This window comes from Phyllostomus discolor, chromosome 10 (genome assembly GCF_004126475.2).
Source record: "Phyllostomus discolor isolate MPI-MPIP mPhyDis1 chromosome 10, mPhyDis1.pri.v3, whole genome shotgun sequence".
In the NCBI taxonomy this organism is placed as follows: domain Eukaryota; kingdom Metazoa; phylum Chordata; class Mammalia; order Chiroptera; family Phyllostomidae; genus Phyllostomus; species Phyllostomus discolor.
In genome coordinates, this window is record NC_040912.2 from 75,437,544 (window position 1) to 75,453,113 (window position 15,570).

The window sequence follows — 15,570 nt, forward strand, 5'->3', positions numbered from 1 at the left end:
GCAGGGGGCGGTGCTTCTGGGCTATCCGTTTGGTGAAGTCTGGGATGCTGGCAGAGTGTTAGCAGAAAAAATCAGGGATTGGGGGGTGGGGACCAGTTAGGGGTGTGGGACTGGTCCTCAGATTCCTGGAGAGCTGGTGGTTGGAATAGGGAGGTGGACACTATGTTCTAGGACCGCTGGGAGGCCAGTTTCTATTCAGCCTGATCTCGAAACGTTCTCCAGATTAGAAACTTAAAACATGAGCGCTGACTCAGACAGGTATGCTCCTCTCCCGGCAGGCAGGCAGGCAGAACCATATGCAAACCCAGGAACCTTTACTCCAGCCAGACCCAGGGTCAAATCAGGGCCTCCCTCCTGGACCAGCCTCTTTGGTAGCCTCCCCGATGCATCAGCCTCCCTGGCCCCGGCCAGGTCCCGCCAACCGGCCGTCCATGCTGCAGCCACTGGGGGGCACATTAGAGGGATTATGCCCCTCTCCAATTCAGGGCCCTTCTGTGACTCCTTCCTGCTCCAGGCTCATGTGTATTCTTCCTAATGAGGCCTCCAAGGTCTCCAGGTTCGTGTCCAGCCTCCCCACCTGTCATTTCAGAAGACCCCATGTGCTAATTCCCCTCCACACCCTCCTGATTTGACCCCACTTCACAGCTCCCAGTTTCCCAGGTGCCCATGCTACAGTTTGGGCCTCTGCAGGGAGCAGCCTTGCCTCCTCATCTGCCTATCCAATAGGGAGCTCTCCTGATCCCTTCTGGGGATCCCTTCTGGACCAGCCCCCAGCTCCTGTTCTCCCTTGGACACACCTCTAGCTGCATCTACTACCCTGACCTGTGACCCTGTATCCGCGGGCTGTCCTTCCCCATGAGACCGAGCTCCCTGACCCAGGCAGGACTGACACGGACAGGGGTGGTGAATGAATGAATAATAAATGAGCAACTGCGTAGCCAGAGCAGGGCAGAGAGGCATTTCACCCCATTGACCCCCCAGCACCTAGACCCACCCCTGGACATTCCAGCTCGTGGTGGGGGGTCAACTCCAAAGCCCCCGCCTCACACCGAGTAGCCTACCTCCTTGCTCTTCCAGTTCCTTCTTCCCCTGCCCCCTCCCTCATTGGCTCTGAATCCTGCCCCTCCCTGGGATACTTTTCACTCTCCCCACAGTCCAGAGGGAGCTCCTTGAGGACAGAAATCATATTTTATCCACCTTGTGTCCTCAGCATCTTCGTGGCCACATTTGATGAATGCTGGCTGAATGAGGGCGTGTGTGACGACTGTGACGGGCCCAGCTCCCTACTTTATGGGACAGACCCACTGAGGCAGGATCTGTTCTCTTAAGTACCCAACCACTCGAGGCCATTAGGGGCCACTTCTGCACCAGGCACTGAGCCGGGCGCTTCCCCCCACGCCACCTCTCACTCTTTGCCCTCCCACTGCCTCACCCTCAGAGGTGGGGGTTTTCCTGCATCATCTGCTGCCCTGCACTTGCGTACTGATGTGTTCATGGATATCCAGCTCCCCCACCCCCAGTATGGCCCTGGGTGCTGAGCACTTACGGGCTCCATCTCAATCCTTACAGCTGATAAGGTGGGAGAACTGTTGTCTGAAGGAAAGAAGGCCCGAGATGGTGGTAATGAGTCCAAAATCATACCTCTGGGTATCAGTGCATCCAAATCCCAAGGCTATTATACAAACAACCAGTAAACTAGGCCGTCTGGATGTTAAGTGCTCTAAACTCCAAACACCATGCCAGACACCAGGGTGCCTGTTTGTTCAAAGGAAAGAGGATGCCCTGGCTGGTGTGGCTCAGGGGACTGAACGCCGGTCTGTGAACCAGAAGGTGGCAGGTTCCATTCCAGCTCAGGGCACATGGCTGAGTTGCAGGCTAAGTCCCCAGTTGGGGCTGTGCGAGAGGCAACCGACTGATGTTTCTCTGGCACATCAATGTTTCTCTCCCTTTCTCCTTCCCTTCCCCTATTTCTAAAAAAATAAAAATCTGAAGAAAAAGAAAAAGAGAGAGAGAGAGAAGCAGCCCTGGCCAGTGTGGCTCAGTTGATTGAAGCATCATCCCATACACCGAAAGAATGGGGGTTTGATTCCCAGTCAGAGCACATACCTAGGTTGTGGGTGTAATCCCCAGTCAGGGTGTGAATGGGAGGCAACCAATAGATGTTTCCCTCTCACATTAATGTTCCTCTCTCTCTAAAATCAGTAAGCACATTTTTAAAAAGGGAAGGAGGAGGAGAGAGTGGACCTTCCTCTTCAGTATGTTCGTCTCACTGAGTTCACTCAGGAATATGAAGTCTGTTTGGAGAAAGTCCAGTCATTGTGAATATGAGAATGGTTTGTGCAACATTGATGTGACCTGGCAGCCAAGGAGCGTGGACTGGAATGCATATGCGTGAACAATGACAACTTCACTGTACCAGTCAGTGGGGGCGGTAGATGCTGTTGAATGAGCATGTGTACTGTGTGGCCATCACATTCAAAATGACCGAATAGAGCAAAATTTGATGAATTTGCATCGAATTTTGCATTAAGCTTGAACATTCTTCCGTGGAAACTACTCAGATGATTCAGAAGGCTGCAGCTATGGGCAACTGGTGATTGGCAGCTTTATCGCAACAACACACTCATTCATCATATCTCATGCAGTTTTTTGGCAAAACATCAACTCATCCAGATGACTCAGTCCCCCTACAGCCCAGATTTGGCACCCTGAGACTTCTGGCTTTTCCCAAAACTAAAATCACCTTTGAAAGGGAAAAGATTTCAGACTGTCAATGAGATTCAGGAAAAATATGACAGGGCAGCTGATGGCGATTGGGAGAACCGTGTGAGGTCCCAAGGTGCCTACTTGGAAGGGGACTGAGGCGTCATTGTCCTATGCGCAACGTTTCTTGTATCTTGTATCTTCTTCAAGGAAATGTCTCTGTTTTTCAGAGTACATAGCTGGATACCTTCTGGACAGACCTTGCATTATTCCTATCCACCTAGCTGCACAGGCCAGAAGCCTGGAAGTCCCCTGGGTCTCCCTAACTTACTCGCCAAACACATCCAATCCAAAAACAAGTTTTCTCCATTCTGTCTCAAAATATCTCCACTCCATCTGCCTCTCCACCATTCCTCATGGTCACTACCTGAGCTCCAGCCAGCATCAGCTCTTAACCACAACCAGTTCTCCTCCTTGCCTCTACACCACTATCTGTGTACACTGTCACAGTGCTATCTTTTTTTTCTTTTAAAGATTGTATTTATGTATTTTTAGAGAGAGAGGAAGAGAAGGAGAAAGAGGGGAAACATCTGTGTGGTTGCCTCTCGAGTGCCCCCAACTGGGGACCTGGCCTGCAACTCAGGCATGTGCCCCTACTGGGAATCTAACCCCCGACCCTTTGGTTCGCAGTCCTGCACTCAATCCACTGAGCTACACCGGCCAGGGCACAATGCTATCTTTAAAACATAAACCTGGCGATACAATTCTCTCATTTGTCGTTCAGTGACTTCTGGATGACTGTCCTCAGGGTAACTTCCAGATTCTCCATCTTTTTTTGAAGGCACTTAATGCTCTCTAGCCACTAAGTTTGGCACAGGCTGTTCCTCTTCCCCAGAACACCCTCTTCTCATCTCTTCCCCCTTCATTCTGCTGGCAACCTTTTTGAGAGCCCCCTCTCCCGTGGGTTAGTTACCTCGGACACGTGCTTCCACAGACTTCTCAACATTTTAGTAATGAACACGCTGCTTTGTGATGGCCTGTTTGCTTGATTTTATCTCCCTAATCAGTAACATCGTTAACTCATTCACTATTTATTTATTTATTTATCTTGAGCAAGAGAGAAGCATGGATTTGTTGTTCCACATTTATGCGTTCATCGGTTGTTTCTTTTACGTGCGTTGCCAAGGGATGGACCTCAACCTTAGTGTACCGAGAGGACGCTCTAACCAACTGAATAACCAGCTGGAGCCTGTTCACCCTTTTATTAATTAAGCAATACGTACTAATTGTTAACTATGTGCCATATACACACGACGAAGACCGAGACCTTGCCTTGAAGAACGGTAACAGCCTCCACCTTTGGAGATTTCGGCGTCTAAGAGCCATAGGCTGCACCCTGTGGGACCGGACAATTGAACGACCTTCGCCAACCCGTGATGCCGCACGGACTTCTGGGAATTGTAGTCTGCAGATTCGAGCCATTCTAAGGTGCAGGCCGTAGAGAAGGCCGTTTTGCTATCAATGCGCATGTCCTGGGAGGCGGAGTGGCGGCCCTGCGCATGCGTATAGGGTGGGGGTGAGCCCGAAAGGCGGTGCGCTGTGGAGGCGGGGATTCCGGTCCTTCAGGCTGAGGCGGCTGAGCTCTATCTGCTGGGATGGCGGGGAGGGGAAAGCTAATTGCGGTGATCGGAGACGAGGACACGGTGACTGGCTTCCTGCTCGGCGGCATAGGGGAGCTTAACAAGAACCGCCACCCTAATTTCCTGGTGGTGGAGAAGGATACAGCCGTCACTGAGATCGAAGACACTTTCCGGTACGGTAGCCAGCGAGGCCAGAGCGGGACCGTCTGCTGCTTGATGGGAGCACAGGGAGAAGGCGGGGGCGGCGCGGGGACCGGCGTCTTGGGGCTTCTAGACCCTGGCCGAAGTGTTAGTTCCCCCTCGAGGGTCAGGGAGATCGATCGGTCCGCCGGCCCTTCCTGAGAGAAGTCCTTCGTGCCCCAAATTCCCTTTGGGGGCTACGCCGGGTTCACGAGCTCCCATCTCACATGACCGTGTGTCAGGAAAGAAGGGGAACAAGCTCGTGGCGGGCGCCGCCCCTCGGCGCTACCTGCCCCGACACGGTTTGGCGTCCGGAGCGCCCGGGACCCGGATGCGGGCAGTCTCTGGTCCTCTGCAGGGTCTCCCCGTTCACCCGTAGAGCAGGCTGCGGGTGTTGCTAGCACTAGGCGCTCCTGCCCCAGCGAACACTTAGGCGGTCCTGGGCTCGGGCTTTCTTGTATTTTCGTCTGCCTTACAGGCTCAGAGTAGTTCGGTACGACCGGGGTTATTATTCTCACTTATAGGCCTGAGAAAACTAAAGCTCGGAGAGGTTAAGGCACATACCAAAATCACATGATTTGGAAGAGAGAGAGTAGGAATTTGAACCCAGTCCCAAACCTTTCTGCCTTTCTTAAACCAGGTCCACAAGCTGCCTGTGCCGCTCTCCCCGGTCTGCCTTGAAATTTCCCACTGTCCCGAGCACAGTGGGCAGAATATCAGTGCTGGGTCCCGCTTTCTGCAGGCATGCCCCCAAATTCAGGCAGTGTCCTGGTGACTCATATGGAGGATGCCAGCCCCCTGTTCTTTCCCTCACCCCTTCTCCAGGGCCCTGCTGCCAAGTCCCAGGAACAAAGCTCTCTCACCTGTTTTTACCCTCAACAGCCCAGCCCTGAGCTGCCAGTTGAGACTGGTTCGTGTTGCCTGCGGCCTGATAGGGGCCGACCTGGGAGGCTGATCCCAGCGGCTGATCTCAGCCGATCTCTGAGCTCTGGTAAAGTGACCCCAGTTGTCAAGAAGGACAAATTCCACTTCAAGAACTTGCCATGTTTCCAACCAAAAGGGACCTCAGAGATCAGGTCTAACCTACCCCAGTCTGGCACAGAGGAAGTGCTCAGTAAATAGCTTTTTAAAATTATTAATATTAAATTTTGGGGGGTAACATTGGTTAATAACGTAAGTTTCAGGTGCACAACTTCCTAATACAAAGTGAATAGTTTTAACGGATAGATAAATGAATGAATGGGTGGGTGGTCCTAAGAGCTGAAGATCCCAGGGCCAAGTCCCCTCTGTGCGGAACGTGTGATTTTTGTTACTGATTTTCCTCTGACTGTGCTGTGTTTGGGGCTCATGGCTGACTTCCCCAGTCACCCATCCCTGTCCGTGTCACTGTGGACTTTGAGGTCCCTAGTGGTCTCATCAACCCCCCTTTTAAAAAAATTCGGTTTGATTTCCTTTGAAAAGTTAATGTGTTCGTGTGGTTTGCAACTTAATACAAGGTTGACATGTCGTCGTCTCACGCCCATCCCCGTCCTCTTCCACTGTATGACCTTCCTCTTCCCCCATGGATACCCATGTAGCTGCTTTCCACGCCGTCCTTATGCAAACACAAAGGGACGGACGTACTTACTGTCCTCTCCCTTCGTTACCCAAAGGCAGCATGTGGAACACACCGCTGTGAACCCTGATGTGCAATACCAGTGCACTTAGGAGCTTTCTGAGCAGCGGGGGTAGAAGCCAACCCTGACCATGGCCCCTAGCTTCCGAATGAAGTTGATTCTGGGGAGGATGGAGAGTTTTGTGTGGCAGCCTTTATACCCTGTCTCCCGTGCTCTCTGGGTGAACCTCGTTCATTCCCCTGCCACCCAGCCGCTAACTTGCAGTGGGTGGGCTGCCATGGTCTCCCTTCTCCTGTCTCCAACAGGCAGTTTCTGAACCGGGACGACATCGGCATCATCCTCATCAACCAGTACATCGCAGAGATGGTGCGGCACGCCCTCGACGCCCACCAGCGCTCCATCCCGGCCGTCCTGGAGATCCCGTCCAAGGAGCACCCCTACGACGCCGCCAAGGACTCCATCCTGCGCAGGGCCAGGGGCATGTTCACGGCCGAAGACCTGCGCTGAGGGGCTCCCCGCCACCCTGCCGCCGCTCCCAGGCTTGCCAGCGGCCCCTTTCTAAGTTTTGAGGTTCTGATTCCCAATTTCCCGCCCCTTCCCACTCCATCGAGAGTCTAGACGAGGTGCTTCCATGTTGTTGGGGCTCCGCCATTAAAATCAAGACTGGTCAGGGAACTGGAAGTCTGATTGTCCTCACTCTCCACTACCTCTTTCCTGTGCTGTTAACACAGTGTCGTTGTTGATGTTAAATTAAATAATGTTCTTGCTTCTCTCCAAACTGAGCCTGGGTGCTTAGAAAGGATACGTGCGCAGTGAAGCTGTTGGAGGGATTAGCTGGGCAGGGCTGGGAAAGGTTCTGCCCAAGAGCCAGGCATGGAGGAGCTGGGAGAGGAGGGTTGGCTATGGCCGGGAGGCCATAACCCTAGAACTGGTCCTCTGAATCAGAGACGACCAGCTCTGGCAGGGTGGAGCCGGGGCAGGCTTGTGCCCAGACCCCTGGCTCCCCCATTTCAGTCTGTATTGGTTAGGGGTGTGGGGGGACCCGACCCAAGGGATGGAAGCAGAAAGCACAGGAAATCTGGAAGCCTGTGATACTAGACCAGGCCTGGGGCCTGCAGAAGGTGTGGGGATCGAGGCTCTTAGCCAGTGGGCCTGGCCTGAGGCTGCCTCAGCTGGCAAGGCGGGTGAGGCCTGCTGAGGGCATGGCAGGTAGAACTCTGGCCCTGTGTGAGGTGAGGCATGGTTGCCTGGTGACCGCCCCTGGCCAGCCGCCTGCCGGCAGCAGGGCTCTGCTTGCTGTGCTCGCTCCTCAGCTGTGGCCACCCCGGTGTCTCTCCTCCTCTTGCTACCATGATGCGGCAACTCAACATGGATACGGTGCAGCAGAACTTCTGGAAGGAGGAGTTTCTCAGGGAGAAGATGTTGCGCTGTGAGTGGCATCGCAAGTACGGGTCGATGGTGAAGGCCAAGCAGAAGGCTAAGGCCGCAGCCCGCCTGCCCCTCCACCTGCCCACCCTGCATCCCAAAACCCCACTCTCACCGCCGCCTGCCCCCAAGGCAGGCCCTTCCAGGGCCCCCAGCCCTGCCCTGGAGGTTCCTGAGCAGCCAGAAATGTACCCTGTACCGCCGGCCACCCGGGCCCTGCTGTACGAAGGCATCTCCCACGACTCCCAGGGGCGCTACCGCTACCTCAACACCCGCCACCGGGACATACCGGAGATGCGCTACCGCTTCCCCATCACCACCAGCTTCACGTACGGCTGGCAGCTGGGTGAGCCCCAACCCGGATATTCCCTCACAAACAGGCACCTGCCATGAGCCAGGCAGTGTGCCGGGCACTAGGCACGCAAGACACATGGACACTCCTTCTGGGGCATCCAAGAAAGCAAGGGAATGTCTGAGACTCGGAAGCTCCGGGAGGAGATTAGAGAGTGATGGGGTGGGAGCGGGGCGGGGCGGGGGGGGTGTGCTCCCTCAGATGGGGTGGTCAGGGAAGGCCTGACTGGGGACCGGAAAGCTTAGTGCTAAATGATGAGGAGGAGTTTGGGGTGTATTCTGAGCATGGGGGAAGCCAGTGGAAGGTTTTAAGCAGGTGAGTACTCGGATTTGCTTTTTGAAAAATCACCTCGACTGCTCTGTAGGTACTGTCTTGTGCAGGGGGGAGTGTGACTGGTGGATGAGTCAGGCAGCTACTCGGAGTTTTCCTAGCGAGGGGAGATAGATAACTTGGGCCAGGGTGGGTAGCAGAGCTGGAGTAGGTTCAGGATATGTTTTCCAAGAAGAATCAGTGGAACTTTCTGATGGATTGAGTGAGAGAGGGTAAGAATGCTGATGACACGCAGGTGCTGGGCTGAAGCAGCTGCGACAGGGAGGCCTGAGAGAGGAGGGGCCAAAGGGCGTGTGAAGACAGGTCGGCACTGGCCCCGAGTCAGTGAGGCAGCTGCGTATGGAAGTCCCTTGAGCTAGCTCAGAGCTGAAGATGGAAATTGGGGGGCATCAGAAAGTAGATGCTCTTTAAAACCCTGAGACTGGGCGAGCTCACCAAGAGAGCTCTAGATTCTGAAGTGTGGCAGGGGGAGAGGCGGGGGGCAAAGAGGGGTAGGGAGTGGGTGTTGGTGTCCATCTGGTCTGAGTACGGTTTTCTGTGAGGCGGAGTCACGGCTGCCGGTGGGAAGGCAGCGGAGCAGAGGTGGGGTGTAGTGTGAGAAGAGAGGAGGTGTGGGGAGAGGAGCTTGCCAAGGGGTGGTGCCGGGCTGCGGGGGATGCTGAGCGCCCTCCGGTCCTCTGTGGCCTTGAGCTCCGAGTGCACTGCTCGGCCGTGTTCCCCAGCTGCTGCAGTGCCTGGGCAGAACAGGTGGATGGTTGGGAGCACACACAGTTCAAAGTTTGCCTGAAAACTCCCCCCACCGGGGCCCTAAAAGGGAAGTAAAGGGAATGGTTTCCAATCAAAGCGGGAGGTGGAAAAAAGCCCCAGTTGTCGCAGAGAAGTCTAGCTTTGTCTGTCCCTGTGAAGCAGTGCCCCTCCGTGGAGGACCCTGAGGCTGGGGGTGATGACGGGGCCCAGCCAAGTGGCATTCCACCGTCACGGCGGCGCCAGGCACCCCGCTGCTCCCCGTGTTCCCACAGCACCCCCCCCCCCCGCGCCTCGGAAGCACTTTGCGTTTCTTCTCGCTTACAAAGTGGACACAACGCGGTCAGACACCTGGGGCTGGCGGGCAGGGCCCCGCGCTCTGCGCGTTGCCTTCCCAGGAACCCACTCCTGGCCTCGGACGTCTCTCCCCAGGCCCGCCGGTGAAGCAAGACATGGTCTTCTGCAAGATGTGCCACATTGAGTCGTTCTTCCGCAAGAACGGGGCCTTCTCGCCCCTTGACCCCAAGGACCTGGCCCTCTGACCGAGGGCCGGGCGGTGTGCTGACGGGTGGGAAGAAGAATCACCCGCCACCTGGTGGAACGAAGCTGCCGTGTGTCTCTGTGTCTGTGTGTCTGTGTGTCTCTGGCTCTCCCAGGCCCTGAGGCTGCACCATGGGCCTTTTTTTTTTTTAATGACTTTTCAAAAATATTTTACTTTCTTTTTAGAGAGAGGGGGAAGGAAGGAGGAAGAGGGGGAAACATTGATGTGAGAGAGAAACATGGACGGAGAAACATGGATCGGTTGCCTCTCATGTGCCCCCAACGGAGGACCTGGCCTGCAAGCCAGGAATCCACAGGCCCCGGCCGTTGGGTTTACAGGCAGGTGGGCGCTCAGTCCACTGAGCCACACCAGCCAGGGCATGAGCCTTTTTGAAACTACCTTCGACCCGCAGGTTGCCCTCTTGTTTGCCCTTAACCCCCACCTCATTAATCATCCTCATTAATCATCCGTTTGAAGATTCAGCAGCGGTTAGAGACTGGGAAGGATGAGCACTATTTTCCAGGTGCAGGCTCCTCAGCGCCAGGCGGGCACAGGAGCTGCTGGAAGTTCTGGGTGTTCCTGGGGAGAGAGGGGCCTGTTATCCCAGATGCCAGGGAAGGGGGGCCGCCACCATCCCGTAAGCCTCTCCCCTGCCCCCCTTACCTGGCTCCGAGGGCCCACAGCCTCCCCGTCCTCTCCCGGTGCACCTGTTCCAGCTGCTCCCGCAGAGCGTGCTGCTGCCCCTCCATGTCCATCTGGGTGGAGTGGAGCCCTGAGCGCCCTTGCATCCCAGCCGAGGCTTAACGGAGCCAGCAGGAGACAGCACCCAGACTCCCCCTACCCCGCCTCTCCATGGGTGACAGTGCAAGTGCAGGGCGCATGCACTTCAAAGGGACCCAGCTAGTGCCCGGCTAGGCCCCTGCCCCTCACCGCCTTCTCCCGGGGGTCTTGCCTGTGGCTGGATGTGAGCTGGGCTGGGTGGGGGCCCCAGGGGGTGCACCCGGCAGAGACGGTTCCTGGCGATGCGAAGGCGGTCCAGGACCTGGTGTTGAGAGCTGTCAGCGGGCCGCGGCCACCTTTCTGTGCCCAGCCCGCCAGCGGTCCCACCCAGCGCGAGGACGCACCCGGAGCCGCTGCTGCTCACGGTCCTGCCACCGCCGGCGCCTGGCCGCTCCCTGCAACTCCAGCAGCCGCTGCAGGGCCGTCTTCAGCTGCGCCGCACTCAGGCCCGCCGAGGCCTTTTCCTTGCCCGGGGGCCCCGGCCACGCGGCCTTCGGAGCCTTGGGGCCCTCGGCAGCGCCCCACCGCTCTTCAAGGGGGCCCGGGAACCTCTCGGAGCCGTCCGTCCCCGGCCCCTTCGCCTCGCCCATCTGCTGCTCCGCGGAACCTGGGCCCCCTCCCGGGTCCTGCCGCCCGTATCGATTGCGCACCAGCCCTGGGTGCCCTGGGAGAGCTGTAGGACGCTCCTGCTGCTCAGAGTCCGGGGTACTCAGGGCCGATAGCATCACAGCTCCTGCGCTTGAGAGCTGCGGCTGGGCCAGGGGCCTCTGTAGCTGAAGGGGAGCCAGCGCCCCCTCTTGGCCGGCCCGCTGCTCTCCCACGGCCAGGGCCTTACCTTGTCTCTGGCCGTGGGTCTTGTCCCGTGTCAGCTGGACGTCCCTTCCCCCGGGGCCCGGGCCCTCCCTTCTCCCGGACTGCGATATCTGTTCTCCCAGAGACTCGCAGAAGTCCCCCCGCGTTCCCCAGGAGCCGCCTTCCTCCCTGGGTGGTGTAGGCACCTCTCCCTGAGCCACCCCCCAGGCTTGTGAGATCCAGCCCCTGCCTCCAGCGGAGGGAAGGTCCTTCACTTCCTGGCTCTGGGGGGTCTCCTTTCTCGGGCACTTGGGGCAATTTCCTTTTGGATCTTGAAGAGCATCTTTTTCCTCTCCCTGAGGGGTCTCCCACCCCAGACCCCCAGAGACCTCTTGTCCCAGAGCCTGAGGGGCCTCGCCACTCTGACCCTGGTTGGCCTTCTCTGTCTGAGTTGGAGGAGCTTCTTTGTTCTCCCCCTGGGGGGCCTCCTCTCCCAGACCCTGAGGGGTCTCCTCTCTCTGACTCTGAGGGATCTCAATCCCCAGAAGTTTCTGAAGTTCTGTCCTGTCCTGGTTCAAGCTCCAGCCGAGCCCCTCGGCAGAATCTTGGTATTTGGGCAGGCCTGAGGGCCCCGTGACCTCCTGAGGGATCTTTCTTCCCTGTGGGCTTCCAGACGGTGGGGGAAGGGGCCTGTGGGTTGTGGGCTCGGCTTGGCCCCTCTCTTCCTCCAGGACGCGGTTCTGGGGAGGGAGAGCACTTTGTTCCAGGCTGCTGAGGGAATCCCTGTGCCAGGACCTCTGGGTGGGGGAGCCTGGAGACCCCAGTGGCTGTCCCCAGGGGCCTCATTTCCATTACAGCCCTTCCTGATTCCTGAGCTTGTTACACCCATGTTATGCAGTGACGGTCCCTTCTTCCACCGGGCTGTAGGAGGTGCCCTGCCTGGACCCAGCAGCCTCCTCCAGGGCAGGCCCCACCCACGCCTGCTGTCCCCAGTCTGAGAGGGCCCTGGCCCAGGACGCTTCGACCCCTTCACCTTGAACTCTGAGTTTCCTGGTTCCCCAAAGCTGCTGCGGGTGGTGGGACCCAGCTCTTGTAAGCAACCTGAGGGAGAAAGATTGACATGAGGAGCCCTGTGCGCAGGCCCCAGCCCCCACACATTCCACCAGAACTGGAACCAAGAAGCCTAGGGCATCCCGGGCGGTTAAAGGGAGGGGATGCCCGGACAGTTGGTGTTTGAACTTTGAGGCTGTCATAGTTCATTGTTCCACCTTTATTTACTCAGCCCGGTATGTGCCTGCTTGCCAGGTTTGCCTGCCCACAGCCGACCCCACCTTCCTCATCCTCCCGGCTAAGGCAGGTTGTCTCTTGGACCCCTGCGTGCTCTCCTCCTCCGCCAAGGGATGCCTGGGAGCCGGAAGGGCCTCCTAAGGACACCCTCACTTTGTCCCTACGGGCCCACCCAGGCCCATAAAGAAACCCACTGCGTCTACCTCACTTTACTATCATTGAGGAAAACATTAGCAAAATCTTAGCTCTTTTGTGGTTTCTGGCAGCAAAATCAAATAAAACTCGAGAAGTAAAATTTTAGGCCAGAGCCGGGCCTCAAAACGGCCATGCCTTCATAAGTAACAACAGGAACCTGAAAGAGGAGTTGCGATGGCATTGCTCCCATGCAGCTGGGGAGGGCAGGTCACCAGGCATCCAGAAAACCGGTGGGAGACCTTGATTTCACGAGGTCTCAGATGCAGACCTTTCTCGGGAACATCCTGTCTTCACGCAGCATGGGTGTGGGTGTTTCACAACATAACCAAGAGGGAATGTCCTCTGAAAATGCCTGTCTTTGGAAGAGTTTCTGAACCCAGGGGTCCGATAAGATGGCCAAGCCTTTAGAAATTATTGCCGCGAACAGAGAAAACCTCCAAGCCCCTTCCTCTGTAATTCTGGTCTGTAGGCTCCCTAGACCATCTCTCTCTCTCTCTGGTAGGGGTGTAACTGGTGTTTCCATATTCCCATGTGTTCCCACCCTCATAAAAATGTCTCCATCGACAGGGAAAGGATCATCGGCACTTTCTTCCTCTCTCTCACACCCGCTGGAGTAATCTAAAGCTCATGGTTTTGCCAGGTTTGTGATTTAACGCATCCTTTGAGAGTCTGTTTCTTTCAAATTAACAGGCCCAGGGCTCACAGCCTCTGTCCCCCTGGATTCTCATCGCCTGTTGATGGCCACGCTCTGTCGCTAGGCTGAGGTCTCAGAGACAAGGACCAAGTGGCAGGGCCAAGGCCCTCGTGCTCCGTGTGCCCCCAGAGCCTGGCCTGAGCGAGGCCGATGGGCTGCTCCGTTCCCTCCGTTCGGAGCGGCCACGGACAGATGATCCCACACGTCCCTTCCCTGAGCCCCAGTTTAGCTTCCGAACCCTCCCGGACACAGCGCCCGAGACAGCCGCTGCCAATCAGGGGGCACTGTACGTAATAAACCTGCTTGTCCTCCCCGGGTCCCCTGACAGACACCCAACAAAAAGGTGTGAGACGAAGAATGAGCGAGGACTTCCCTGCCTCCTCCCAGTCTAGTCTGGCCGCCCCAGCCCAGCAGCTCCTGCCGTCCCGGCTGCCAACCCCTCCCGTCAACATACCAGGTGTGGGCTCCGCAGGCACACCAGGGCTCTCCCACCTTGGGGCTGTGTCACTCCTGGCTTCCCCAGGCTCTGGGGCTGACGGCCCGCCTGCAGCCTGCCCCCTGATGGAGTGCAAAGGCTGCCTCAGATGCACCTCCTGCCTCTGGGCTCTGGGAGGGGGAACCCCCGCCTGCCTGTCTCCCCACCCCAGCAGGCCGCTGAGCCTTCCCACCCAACATCCAGACTCAACCCAGGGCAGCCTGCCCCGGCGCCTGCATCCACCACGGACCCTGGGAGCTGGACCGGGGTCGGTGGGGCAGCCATATGGGTGCAGCTGAGGGAGAGCCCCGGGAGGAGCCTGGGCTGGGGAAGGAGACCAGGAAAGCGGCCGGTCCTTGGTCACTTCGTGTGGCAACATGGAGCGCACAGGTTCCCCGGGAGAAACACTCACCCCTCCAGGAAGCGACGGTGCTGGCTCAGGGTGTCCCCAGCCTGGGGTGATGAACACCCGGAACTCTGGAAGAGTTTGGGGGTGGCCTAGTCCCCAGGGCACCAGTGTGGTAGGCGGCCTTGAAAATGGCCCCCAGAGACCCCTCCCCCTGGCACCCATGCCCTTGGGTGGCCCCCTCCACTCCCCCTCCAGGTGAAGGAGCTTGGACAGGGTCCCTCCTGCCCAGTCCAGCCTTCTCATGAGCCTGCTGTCCCAGCAGACAACACGGGCTGGACACTTCCTCCTCCTGGGCCCAGAGACGGCTGTGCCCTGCCCACAGTGCCTCAGCAGCTGGTAGCTGAGCCGCACTGGAGGCACAGTCACCGTTCCCAGTCACCACAGCACCCTTCCTCCTAGAGGGGTCGGCCCAGCCACCCGCCCTGCATGGAGGGGCCCGTGGCTGGGGCTGCTCAGTGCCATGTGTCAGAGGCTCCCTGGGCATCAGCACCTCTGCCCTGGGTCCCTGCCAGCCCAGCTTCCTCCCACGCCATGGCCATGTCCAAAGCTTCTAGGCATGACCACGCAGCTGATGTGACCCGGACCCTTGTGAGCTGTGGACTGGTGGTAACAGCCTGCCCAGAACCGGCAGGCCTTGCGCTCCTGGCACAGCGCTAAACCCTTCACATGGACGAGTTCCAAGGTCCTGCCAGCTGCCACCCTCTGAGAAAGGGGTTATCTCCCCCATTCCGTATGTGGAAGCTTGCAGTCCCCACAGAGCATCAGAGCAGAGATCTGCACCAGATGCATCAGTCTCCCAAGCCCACCCTCCTTCCACTTCCCTTACCACTGCGGTTGTCCTCCCCCACGCCCACTGACGCCCTTGCTCACCCCACACATCCGCTGACTGGCGTCCGCACCCATCCCTCCACAGGGCTCGCTGCACTGGCTCCACGCACGCTGGGCCTGGTCCCTCAGGCCACCGACCCAGACCCAGGGAGGCCAGAAGAGGCCCAGCCCTGCCCCAGTTAGCAGCTCCAAGTCCCACAGGAGCTGCAGAGAGACGGGATGCCAGGACGCGAGGGGGTTCCCACCCTGTCCTCTGCCACACCCCCAGCCAGCCCCTACCTGCTCCCGGGCCCGCCGGCCCCGCTCCATCTCCAGCAGCACGGTGGGCAGCTCCAGGCCTGGGGGGCAGGCCCGGCCCTCGTGCACCTGGGGAGGCAACATTGGGTTAGGCCCCACGGAGAGCCTGTCCCCTCGGAGACAGTGCCCGGCCTCCCTCACCTGCCGCAGTGCAGCCCGGAGCTGGCCCAGGCCTGCAGGGCACCGGAAGAGGTGCTGGTACAGAGCCAAGGCCTGCTTGGGGCTACAAGGGAGCCCTAGGTCCGCGGGTGTGTCTGCCTGCGCCATGGGGTAGGAACCGGA

General features: G+C 58.0%; 3 protein-coding genes across 3 annotated transcripts; 2 read left to right on the plus strand and 1 right to left on the minus strand.

Moving 5' to 3' along the window:
• The first annotated feature begins 4,179 nt into the window (after positions 1-4,179).
• On the plus strand, positions 4,180-6,917 carry ATP6V1F (ATPase H+ transporting V1 subunit F). Its single transcript, XM_028525703.2, has 2 exons — positions 4,180-4,516; positions 6,445-6,917. Exons 1-2 carry the CDS (start codon positions 4,359-4,361, stop codon positions 6,644-6,646), a joined length of 360 nt encoding a protein of 119 aa, XP_028381504.1. The 5' UTR covers positions 4,180-4,358; the 3' UTR covers positions 6,647-6,917.
• An 80-nt stretch (positions 6,918-6,997) lies between these two features.
• ATP6V1FNB (ATP6V1F neighbor) lies at positions 6,998-9,638 on the plus strand. Its single transcript, XM_028525290.2, has 2 exons — positions 6,998-7,910; positions 9,423-9,638. Exons 1-2 carry the CDS (start codon positions 7,490-7,492, stop codon positions 9,530-9,532), a joined length of 531 nt encoding a protein of 176 aa, XP_028381091.1. The 5' UTR covers positions 6,998-7,489; the 3' UTR covers positions 9,533-9,638.
• Positions 9,639-9,798: 160 nt separating this feature from the next.
• On the minus strand, positions 9,799-14,326 carry LOC118497174 (retinitis pigmentosa 1-like 1 protein). The gene is made up of 6 exons (XM_036010885.1): positions 13,734-14,326; positions 12,137-12,204; positions 10,656-11,843; positions 10,485-10,573; positions 10,195-10,284; positions 9,799-10,110 (listed from the first exon to the last, which is right to left on the minus strand). The coding sequence occupies exons 1-6, from the start codon at positions 14,323-14,325 to the stop codon at positions 10,044-10,046; spliced, it is 2,094 nt and encodes a 697-aa protein (XP_035866778.1). The 5' UTR covers position 14,326; the 3' UTR covers positions 9,799-10,043.
• Positions 14,327-15,570: the final 1,244 nt, after the last annotated feature.

What these genes read in the sequence shown, in the direction of transcription:
- ATP6V1F (XM_028525703.2), top strand. Translation starts at nt 4,359, where the DNA reads ATGGCGGGGAGGGGAAAGCTAATTGCGGTGATCGGAGACGAGGACACG. An exon ending in GAGATCGAAGACACTTTCCG is followed by an intron (nt 4,517 to 6,444) that starts GTACGGTAGCCA and finishes TGTCTCCAACAG; the next exon opens with GCAGTTTCTGAACCGGGACG.
- LOC118497174 (XM_036010885.1), bottom strand. Translation starts at nt 14,325, where the DNA reads ATGGGTGCCAGGGGGAGGGGTCTCTGGGGGCCATTTTCAAGGCCGCCT. An exon ending in GTGAGCAGCAGCGGCTCCGG is followed by an intron (nt 10,574 to 10,655) that starts GTGCGTCCTCGC and finishes TCTCAACACCAG; the next exon opens with GTCCTGGACCGCCTTCGCAT. An exon ending in CTGTGGGCCCTCGGAGCCAG is followed by an intron (nt 10,111 to 10,194) that starts GTAAGGGGGGCA and finishes CTCTCTCCCCAG; the next exon opens with GAACACCCAGAACTTCCAGC.
- ATP6V1FNB (XM_028525290.2), top strand. Translation starts at nt 7,490, where the DNA reads ATGATGCGGCAACTCAACATGGATACGGTGCAGCAGAACTTCTGGAAG. An exon ending in CACGTACGGCTGGCAGCTGG is followed by an intron (nt 7,911 to 9,422) that starts GTGAGCCCCAAC and finishes GTCTCTCCCCAG; the next exon opens with GCCCGCCGGTGAAGCAAGAC.